This window comes from Zea mays, chromosome 6 (genome assembly GCF_902167145.1).
Source record: "Zea mays cultivar B73 chromosome 6, Zm-B73-REFERENCE-NAM-5.0, whole genome shotgun sequence".
NCBI classification, from domain to species: domain Eukaryota; kingdom Viridiplantae; phylum Streptophyta; class Magnoliopsida; order Poales; family Poaceae; genus Zea; species Zea mays.
In genome coordinates this window covers 86,326,216-86,337,017 of record NC_050101.1, presented here as the reverse complement: position 1 = coordinate 86,337,017, position 10,802 = coordinate 86,326,216, and the positions used below count along the sequence as shown (strand labels likewise).

Here is a 10,802-nt window from a genome sequence, read left to right as displayed (position 1 = left end):
ATTGTTATGCTTGTTTGAAAATACATGGCTCGGATTGTTGTGATGGGTTCATTTTTAGATCCAGGGATAGGATGAGATGTCGTGCTAAAAATTGAATGTCCGGCTGAAAACTGATGAGATTTTCTGCTGAAAATACATGCCGGACTGACTCAATATTTGCAGCAAGGTAAAACTGAATCTTCTTGTTTGGTTATATGGGCTTCCACCATTCCTGTTGTCTCCTTGGAATAACCGAACACTCATTTAGGGACAGGGATTACTAGCCCTAAGGGGTACAAGTGACAGGAGAGGATTAACTTAATCCCTCCCTGGAATGTATCCCTCTCTGGAATGTATCCATGTGAAGCGAACAAGGCCTAACCGGGATTACCACTAGTCTACCGTTAGATACAAAATTGTTACTTCAAGGAGATTACGCTCTTGCCTAGCTGTTAGACAAATGTTGATATGCTGTTAATTCAAATGTCATTTTCCAAAAAGAAATTGTAAATATGAAAATTTTGAGCTGCTGATAACCAAATCCAACTGGAGTTGGAAGGCAAATTTGCATTGTCTGTTGTTAGTCCTGTTTAACCGCCGAGTGACCTTTCATCATCATCTTGATCTTATTAAGAACCATTATCAAATCTTAGAGCAACTCCAAAAGACTAGGTATATGGTTTTGTAAAGGTAAATTTAGCTAATATTAAAAGAAAATTGTATCCAATAAACTCTGTAAACGACTCTTTAAATTTAGTGGCTCTCTATTTCTCCATCTTCGCTCTCCAATTTTGGATAGCCTGCTTCACTCTCTATTCAGTCCGTAGGTTTACCGAGTCTGTTGGATTAGCCTACACTTTTTCTCTAAAATCTATTTTAGAGAGTAGCTAAATCAACAAATTTGGCTAGTCTTTTTAGCTAATCTCTTGGAGTTGGTCTTATAGGATTTATCTAATTCTCAATGGACAATGACCCTTTTCTTGCAGCCTGTTGTAGATCTACCTAATGCAGCTTATTCCATCATGAGTGAACAGCTTGGGATTTTGGGCGACAGGTATGCCTCAATGGGGGTTTTGGGCGTGAAGGTGTCTCATCTGCGGTGTTGAATTATGGAGAATAATCCAACGAAGGTATGCTCTTTCTCCTTGTTGTATTCCTAATCATGAAAAAAAATGGTTCTCTAACAGCTAAAGTTTCTTTGAATGCTGATAACATAACTAATGTACATCCAGATTTGTGGCCAATTAAATACACATTTCCATGTTTCGTCCTTTATCTTTCCAAGACTACAGTTGTCTGAGAGAAATGGACCAGAAGCCTCGCGTTTGTGTACCGCATCCATGTACAGTTCACACCAGTTCTCCTACAGGCTGGACATAATGTACATCCAAGCATAAGCAAATATAGTAGATGTACTAGTCTACCAATATCTCCAGTTAATTGTATTGTTCATGCATATTTATGTCTGGTAGGAATTTATAACGTCCGAGCTCGCAACTTCATGGTGTTCAACAATGGCGCCAACAGATCACTCCATTTCTCTCAGACAGGCACCGATAGCTCATTGACAACCATCAACGCACAGGATGAAACCAAAAAAACAAATAAGAACAAAGCAGACCTAGGACATGGCGAGAACATAGCCTAAACATCTACAGTAGTGACAATCAACCGTAAACGCCTAAGCGCGCTCCCCGCGGATGCGGCGGGCGAGCTGAATGTCCTTGGGCATGATGGTGACGCGCTTGGCGTGGATGGCGCAGAGGTTGGTGTCCTCGAAGAGGCCGACGAGGTAGGCCTCCGCGGCCTCCTGCAGCGCGGCGACGGCGGAGGACTGGAAGCGGAGGTCGGTCTTGAAGTCCTGCGCGATCTCGCGGACCAGGCGCTGGAAGGGGAGCTTGCGGATGAGCAGCTCCGTGCTCTTCTGGTACTTGCGGATCTCGCGGAGCGCCACGGTGCCCGGGCGGAAGCGGTGCGGCTTCTTCACGCCGCCGGTTGCCGGGGCCGACTTGCGCGCTGCCTTGGTCGCCAGCTGCTTCCGCGGCGCCTTGCCTCCGGTGGACTTGCGCGCCGTCTGCTTCGTGCGGGCCATCGGTGTGGTGTGGGAGCGGAGGTGCCGGTGGAGCGTGTTTGGGGTTTGGGATCGGAAACAACAAGAGCGGCGACGGCGTCTTTGGGAGATTTTGGAGTGGCAGATTCGGGTGCGTTTTTAAGCGCTGGGGTTTGGGGAGTTGGCGCGCGGCTTTGAAATTTTAATCAGGCGCGGCAGGGTGTTTCGCAACGGGTCGATAGGGGAGCCCTTGGATCAGGGTGGATTTGACGGTTGGGATGCCTCCCGCAGCGCTGCCGCGGATCGCGATCCGCGTGACACCTGCCGGGCACAGTGTGTGGTGTGTTTCTGCACCGTTCGGGGTTGGGCCACGCCAGCCTTTTCTGAATTTGCTGCACAAGAATGTACTCCCTCTATCTCTGCTACTCCTTAGGAGCAGAATGTAGGCGTCCATAATTTACTGGTGCACGGTTCTGCCTGGGCCGCAGATGGAAGGTCTGCGATCCACTCCTCGACGCGGTCCACTCCCTTCTCCTCCTCGACGCGCAGAGCGGCGTGATCCACTCCCTCACTCATATGCTCTCCATGGAATTCTCGTGTCGTGTTCTCCTCGCCGCAATCCACGGCCGTGCCCGCCCATCCCGGTCCACTGCAACCCATTCCTCGGCGCGATCCACTCCCCAAGTAGAGGCAGTTCTCCTCCTCGGCGTGCAGACTGGCGCGATCCACTCCCCTCTCTCGCCCGCCTCTCGAGGCCCAAGATAGCCGCCCCGTCTCCCCTCTCTGAGCGTGGATAAGGAAGCATCGCCACACGGATTCGTGCAGGTGGCGTGAGATGGAGGACGAGGGGAGTAGCGGCCCGAGCCTGGGCCTGGACAGGGAGGCCACCCCACCCTCCTCGCCGCTGTAGAGGCCGGAGGTGGCCAGTGGCGTCAGTAGTGCATCTATCTACTAGCGTTGTCGATGTCGGTCCTCTGGAGGTGAAACGGGCGGAGTTGCCAAAAATAGGAACAGAACAGCGACAGCCGGACACGGCCAACCGGCCCGGGGGAAGCGACGCACGTGTCTTTTGTCTCGCGGTGACGAACTGGCGCGGCGGCAGCGTGGTGGCGTTGAGGCGGCGGCGGCGTACCCAGTGCCCTGCCATGGATCCAGTCGCTGGCACGGCAGAGCATCGGGGCCCGTTGGAAGTGCGCGCTCGCGCGCCCGACAAGATCATCCTCGCGGGCGAGCACACCGTTGTCCACGGTCTGCCACCGTCGCCGCAGCCATCGATCTCTACACCAACTCCTCCCTCCTCCTCCGCCCCGCAGGCCCAGGTACTCCCGCCAACCTTGACTTCTACTGGTTCTTCGTGTCGTCGTGGTCGATGTACTCTTCTCATAGCTCCTCTCCCTCGTTGCCACGCAGGAGAGGTGAGAGCACCTAGAGGGGGGTGAATAGGTGATCCTGTAAAAACTTAAAACTTAACGCCACAAAACTTGATTAAGTGTTAGCACAATGAAATCAAGTGGCTAAGAATCGAGCTCTTGTGAAACACAATAGTCACAGTGAGAACAAGCACAAGAGACACGATGGTTTATCCCGTGGTTCGGCCAAGTACAACACTTGCCTAATCCACGTTGTGGCGTCCCAATGGACGAGGGTTGCACTCAACCCCTTTCAAGTGATCCAAAGATCCACTTGAATACCACGGTGTTTTTCTTTCTTTCACTATTTCCCGTTTGCGAGGAATCTCCACAACTTGGAGCCTCTCGCCCTTACAAATGATGATCACAAAGAAGCACGAATGTAAGGGAGGGAAAAGCAACACACACAAGTCTCAAAAGCAACAGCACAAACACGCACACTAGTCACAACTTGAGCTCTAAGTTCACACACGGAGTTCTCAACTCAAGAAGAGCTCAAATTGCTATCACAAAGAATCAAATGCCCTAGAATGAAGTCTTGGTGCTTAGAGATGATCAAAGAATGCTTGGTGTGCTCCTCCATGCGCCTAGAGGTCCCTTTTATAGCCCCAAGGCAGCTAGGAGCCGTTGAGAGCAATCCAGGAAGGCAATTCTTGCCTTCTATCGGGTGGCGCACCGGACAGTCTGGTGCACCACCGGACAGGCACTGTTCAGTGTCCGGTGCAGATTGCTTTCCTAATTTGGCGCAGTCGACCGTTGAAGATTTGGAGCCGTTGGCGCACCGGACAGTTCGGTGCCCCCATCAGACCGTTGGCTCGGCCACGCGTCACGCGCGGATTGCGCGGCCGACCGTTGGCGCGGCCGACCGTTGGCTCACCGGACAGTCCGGTGATTTTTAGCCATACGTCGTCGACGAATTCCCGAGAGCGGCCTGTTGACCAGACGCCAGCCTGGCGCACCGGACACTGTCCGGTGCACCACCGGACAGTCCGGTGCACCCAGACTGCGCTGAGTCTTGGCTGCTCTAGCCAAGTCTTTTTCCTTTTGTATTTTCTCTGATTCTAGCACTTAGACAAATGTGTTAGTACACAAAATACAATGTACTAAGTCTAGAATCATACCTTCTAGATGTTTTGCACTTCATCCACCATTTTGCACACTTTGCACTTAAACCATTTGTGTTGGGCACTTAATCACCAAAATACTTAGAAATGGCCCAAGGGCATATTTCCCTTTCAATCTCCCCCTTTTTGGTGATTTATGCCAACACAATAAAAAGCAACTAAAAGAAGTGCAACATCAATGCAATATTGAACAAGAATTGTTTTTTATTCAAATTTGGCATATTTGGATCATCCTTTGCCACCACTTGGTTTGTTTTTGCGAATCAACTTCAATTTCCTATCTCTAAGTCAAACACACTTGTTGAGGCATAACGAGAGGTATTCCAAGAGAAATTGATCAAAGATTCAGCAACTCCCCCTTTTTCCTATAATCAAACATTCTCTCCACAAGAGACCAACTTTTGACAAAAAAAGAGATACTTAGAGTATTTTGACAAATCAAAAGTTCTAACTCTACTATTTTCAAAATTCTCAAGTGGTAGCTGATCCATTTGCTTTAGCCTTAATTTCTCCCCCTTTGGCATCAAGCATCAAAACGGGATCATTTTTTGCCCTTTAACCCCATTGCCTCACCAAAATCTTCAATTAGGAGTAAAAAGGCAATAAGAGCAAGGAGATGAACTTGGAGTAAGTTACCCTCTCATCGGAGTGCAGTGGAAGTCTTTCATGATCCAAGTCCACCTTTCCCTTTCAATCTACTTTTGAGACTAAAACAAGTAAACTCAAACACAAGGTTAGTCTCAAAGTGTCAAGTTGTAGCATGCCTCCCCCTAAATAAGTGCATCACTTGCCAATGGACTTGTGAGGTCCGGGGATCATGTATACAACTTGAGCACCAACAATATGCATAAAGGAACATGATCAAAGACATAAAGCACATGTATGCTATAGATCAATCCAAGTTACGCGAATCTAAGACATTTAGCTCACTACGCAGCCTGCAAAAGGTTGACTCATCTAGAGGCTTGGTAAAGATATCGGCTAGCTGGTTCTCGGTGCTAACATAAAACACTTCACTATCTCCCTTTTGCTGGTGGTCTCTCAAAAAGTGATGTCGGATGTCTATGTGCTTAGTGCGGCTATGTTCAACAGGATTATCCGCCATGCGGATTGCACTCTCATTGTCACATAGGAGTGGGACTTTGCTCAGATTGTAGCCAAAGTCCTGGAGGGTTTGCCTCATCCAAAGTAGTTGCGCGCAACACTGTCCTGTGGCATCATACTCGGCCTCAGCGGTGGATAGGGCAACGAAAGTTTGTTTCTTAGAGCTCCACGACACCAGGGACCTTTCTAAGAATTGGCACGTCCCTGATGTACTCTTCCTATCAACCTTGCATCCAGCATAATCGAAGTCTAAGTATCCCTTTGGATACCAGATCCCGAGGCAAGGCGTAGCAACTAAATATCTAAGTATTCGCTTAACGACCACAAGGTGACACTCCCTTGGATCGGATTGAAATCTAGCACACATGCATACGCTTAGCATAATATCTGGTCTACTAGCACATAGGTAAAGCAAGGAACCTATCATAGACCGGTATGCCTTTTGATCAACGGACTTACCTCCTTTGTTGAGGTCAACATGACCGTCGGTTCCCATTGGAGTCTTTGCGGGCTTGGCGTCCTTCATCCCAAACCGCTTGATCAAATCTTGCGTGTACTTCGTTTGGGAGATGAAAGTGCCATCCTTGAGTTGCTTCACTTGGAACCCAAGGAAGTAGTTCAACTCGCCCATCATCGACATCTCAAATTTTTGAGTCATCACCCTGCTAAACTCTTCACAAGACTTTTGGTTAGTAGAACCAAATATTATGTCATCGACATAAATTTGGCATACAAATAAGTCACCATCACAAGTCTTAGTGAATAAAGTTGGATCGGCTTTCCCAACCTTGAAAGCATTAGTAACTAAAAAGTCTCTAAGGCATTCATACCATGCTCTTGGGGCTTGCTTAAGTCCATAGAGCGCCTTAGAGAGCTTACAAACGTGGTCGGGGTACCGTTCATCCTCAAAGCCAAGGGGTTGCTCTACGTACACCTCCTCCTTGATTGGCCCGTTGAGGAAAGCGCTCTTCACATCCATTTGGAACAACCTGAAAGAATGGTGAGTGTCATAGGCTAACAAAATGCGAATAGACTCTAGCCTAGCCACAGGAGCAAAAGTCTCCTCAAAGTCCAAACCTGCGACTTGGGCATAACCTTTTGCCACAAGTCTAGCCTTGTTCCTTGTCACCACTTCGTGCTCGTCTTGTTTGTTGCGGAACACCCACTTGGTTCCCACAATGTTTTGCTTTGGACGTGGCACCAGGGTCCAAACTTCATTTCGCTTGAAGTTATTGAGCTCTTCCTGCATGGCCAACACCCAGTCCGGATCTAGCAAGGCCTCTTCTACCCTGAAAGGCTCAATAGAAGAGACAAAAGAGTAATGCTCACAAAAATTAACTAATCTAGAGTGAGTAGTTACTCTCTTGTTTATATCACCCAAAATCTGGTCGACGGGATGATTCCTTTGAATCGTCGCTCGGACTTGAGTTGGAGGGGTTTGAGGTGCTTCTTCCTCCATAACATGATCATCTTGTGCTCCCCCTTGATTGCACGCCTCTTGATGAACCTGTTCATCAGTTTGAGTTGGGGGATGCACCATTATTGAGGAAGAAGGTTGATCTTGCTCCTTTTGTTCCTGTGGTCGCACATCTCCAATCGCCATGGTGCGTATTGCGGCCGTTGGAACATCTTCTTCATCTACATCATCAAGATCAACTTGCTCTCTTGGAGAGCCATTAGTCTCATCAAATACAACGTCGCTAGAGACTTCAACCAAACTCGATGATTTGTTGAAGACTCTATACACCTTTGTATTTGAGTCATAACCTAACAAAAACCCTTCTACAGCTTTGGGAGCAAATTTGGAATTCCTACCTTTCTTCACTAGAATATAACATTTACTCCCAAATACACGAAAGTATGATACGTTGGGTTTGTTACCGGTTAGGAGTTCGTATGACGTCTTCTTGAGGAGGCGATGAAGATAGACCCGGTTTATGGCGTGGCAAGCCGTGTTCACAGCTTCCGTCCAAAACCATTCGGGCGTCTTGAATTCACCAAGCATCGTCCTTGCCATGTCTAAAAGTGTCTTGTTCTTCCTCTCTACCACACCGTTTTCCTGTGGTGTGTAGGGAGCGGAGAACTCGTGCTTGATTCCTTCCTCCTCAAGGTACTCCTCCACTTGAAGGTTCTTGAATTTGGACCCATTGTCGCTTCTTATCTTTTTCACCTTGAGCTCAAATTCGTTTTGAGCTCTCCTTAGGAAGCGCTTAAGGGTCCCTTGGGTTTCTGTTTTATCCTGCAAGAAGAATACCCAAGTGAAGCGGGAAAAATCATCAACAATAACAAGACCATACTTACTTCCCCCGATGCTGAGGTAGGCGACGGGTCCGAAGAGGTCCATATGAAGTAGCTCCAAAGGTCTTGATGTGGTAATCACATATTTGCTATGATGAGTACTTCCCACCTGTTTACCTGCTTGACAAGCTGCACAAGGTCTATCTTTTTCGAAAGTTACATTTGTTATACCTAACACATGTTCTCCCTTTAGAAGTTTGTGAAGATTCTTCATCCCCACATGTGCTAGACGGCGATGCCACAACCAGCCCATGCTAGTCTTAGCAATTAAGCATGCATCTAGACCGACCTCCTCCTTTGCAAAATCAACTAAATAGAGTTTGTCGTCTAGTACACCCTTAAAAGCTAATGAACCATCACTTCTTCTAAAGACAGACACATCTATATTTGTAAATAAGCAATTGTAACCCATATTACATAATTGACTAACGGACAACAAGTTATACCCGAGTGATTCAACCAAAAACACATTAGATATGGAATGCTCGGATGAAATAGCTATCTTTCCTAGTCCTTTAACCTTGCCTTGATTCCCGTCACCGAATATTATTGAATCTTAGGAATCTTTGTTCTTGGCGTAGGAGGTGAACATCTTCTTCCCCGTCATGTGGTTTGTGCATCCGTTGTCGATAATCCAGCTTGAGCCCCCGGATGCATAAACCTGCAAGGTAAATTAGGCTTGGGTTTTAGGTACCCAACTCTTGTTGGGTCCTACAAGGTTAGTAACAATAGCCTTAGGGACCCAAATGCAAGTTTTGTCTCCCTTGCATTTTGCCCCTAATTTCCTAGCAACCACTTTCTTATTTTTGCATGAGAGAACAAATTTAGCATTGCAAGCATGAATAACAGTAGCATTTTCATTATGCATTTTCCTAGGCACATGAACAACATTTTTCCTAGGCATATGGTGAATAATACTTTTCCTGGGCAAATCTCTACCATGCACAAAAGAAGAACTTGAAGCAATCATGGCATGTGAATCATAGGCATCACAACTCCTTATATGATAAGCATTTCTAGAAAATTTTCTATCATAAATAAAATGCATGATTCTTTTGACTACCATTAGCCATAGGAGCCTTCCCCTTTTCCTTGTTGAAAATGGGAGCTCTTTGGCTTGTTAAGTTCTTGGCTTCTCTCTTGAAGCCAAGCCCATCCTTAATTGAGGGGTGTCTACCAATGGTGTAGGCATCCCTTGCAAATTTTAGTTTATCAAAATCATTCTTGCTAGTCTTAAGTTGGGCATTAAGACTAGCCACTTCACCATTTAATTTTGCAATAGAAGTAAGGTGCTCAACACATGCATCAATATTAAAAACCTTACACCTATTGCAAATTACTACATGTTCAATACATGAGCTAGATTTATTAGCTATCTCTAACTTAGTATTTAAATCATCATTAATACTCTTTAAGCTAGAAATGGATTCATGACATGTAGATAATTCACATGAAAGCATTTCATTTCTTTTAACTTCTAAAGCAAGAGAATTTTGCGCACTAACAAATTTATCATGCTCTTCATATAAAAGATCCTCTTGCTTCTCTAACAATCTATTATTCTCATTCAAAGCATCAATTAATTCATTGATCTTATCAATTTTAAATCTATCTAAACCTTTGAATAAGCTTGCGTAGTCTACTTCATCATCACTAGACTCATCATCACTTGAAGAAGCATACGTAATAGTACTTCGAGTACTTACCTTCTCCTTTGCCATGAGGCAGGTGTGACGCTCGTTGGGGAAGAGAGACGATTTGTTGAAGGCCGTGGCGGCGAGTCCTTCGTCGTCGGAGTCAGACGAAGAACAATCCGAGTCCCATTCTTTTCCAAGGTGTGCCTCACCGTTAGCCTTCTTGTAAACCTTCTTGTTCTCTCTCTCTTCCGATTCTTTCCTTGTTCCTGGTCACTATCATTATCGGGACAGTTAGCAATAAAGTGACCAATCTTACCACACTTGAAGCAGGAGCACTTTCCCTTCGTCTTGCTCTTGTTGGGATTCTCCTTGCGACTTTTGAGCGTCGTTGTCGGGGACCATAATTAGGGGTACCCTCAAGGCTCCTAATTCTCAGCTGGTAACCCCCATCAGCATAAAGCTGCAAAGGCCTGATGGGTGCGATTAAGTCAGGGATCAGTCCATTCGAGGGACTCAATCACGCCTCGCCCGAGCCTAGCCTCGGACAAGGGCAGCCGACCTCGAAGGATTTCCGTCTCGCCCGAGGCCCCCCTCCAGCGACGAATATATTTTCGGCTCGCCCGAGGCCCTGTCTTTGCCAAGAAGCAACCCTGACCAAATCGCCGCACCGACTGACCAAATCGCAGGAGCATTTAATGCAAAGGTGGCCTGACACCTTTATCCTGACGCGCGCCCCCCAGCTGGCAGAGCCGAAGTGACCGCCGTCACTTCGCCGCTCCACTGACCGACCTGACAGAAGGACAGCGCCGCCTGCGCCGCTCCGACTGCGGTGCCACTTGATAAAGTAAGGCTGACAGGCAGTCAGGCCCGGCCGAAGGCACCATAGGAAGCTCCGCTTCGCCCGACCCAGGGCTCGGACTCGGGCTAAGTCCCGGAAGACGGCGAACTCCGCTCCGCCCGACCCAGGGCTCGGACTCGGGCTAAGTCCCGGAAGACGGCGAACTCCGCTTTGCCCGACCCAGGGCTCGGACTCGGGCTAAGTCCCGGAAGACGGTGAACTCCGCTCCGCCCGACCCAGGGCTCGGACTCGGGCTAAGTCCCGGAAGACGGCGAACTCCGCTCCGCCCGACCCAGGGCTCGGACTCGGGCTAAGTCCCGGAAGACGGCGAACTCCGCTCCACCCGACCCAGGGCTCGGACTC

General features: G+C 47.8%; 1 protein-coding gene across 1 annotated transcript; it reads right to left on the bottom strand.

Moving 5' to 3' along the window:
- Window positions 1-1,410: 1,410 nt before the first annotated feature.
- On the bottom strand, window positions 1,411-2,200 carry LOC103629514 (histone H3.2). Its single transcript, XM_020539297.3, has one exon. The coding sequence runs from the start codon at window positions 2,069-2,071 to the stop codon at window positions 1,661-1,663; it is 411 nt and encodes a 136-aa protein (XP_020394886.1). The 5' UTR covers window positions 2,072-2,200; the 3' UTR covers window positions 1,411-1,660.
- Window positions 2,201-10,802: the final 8,602 nt, after the last annotated feature.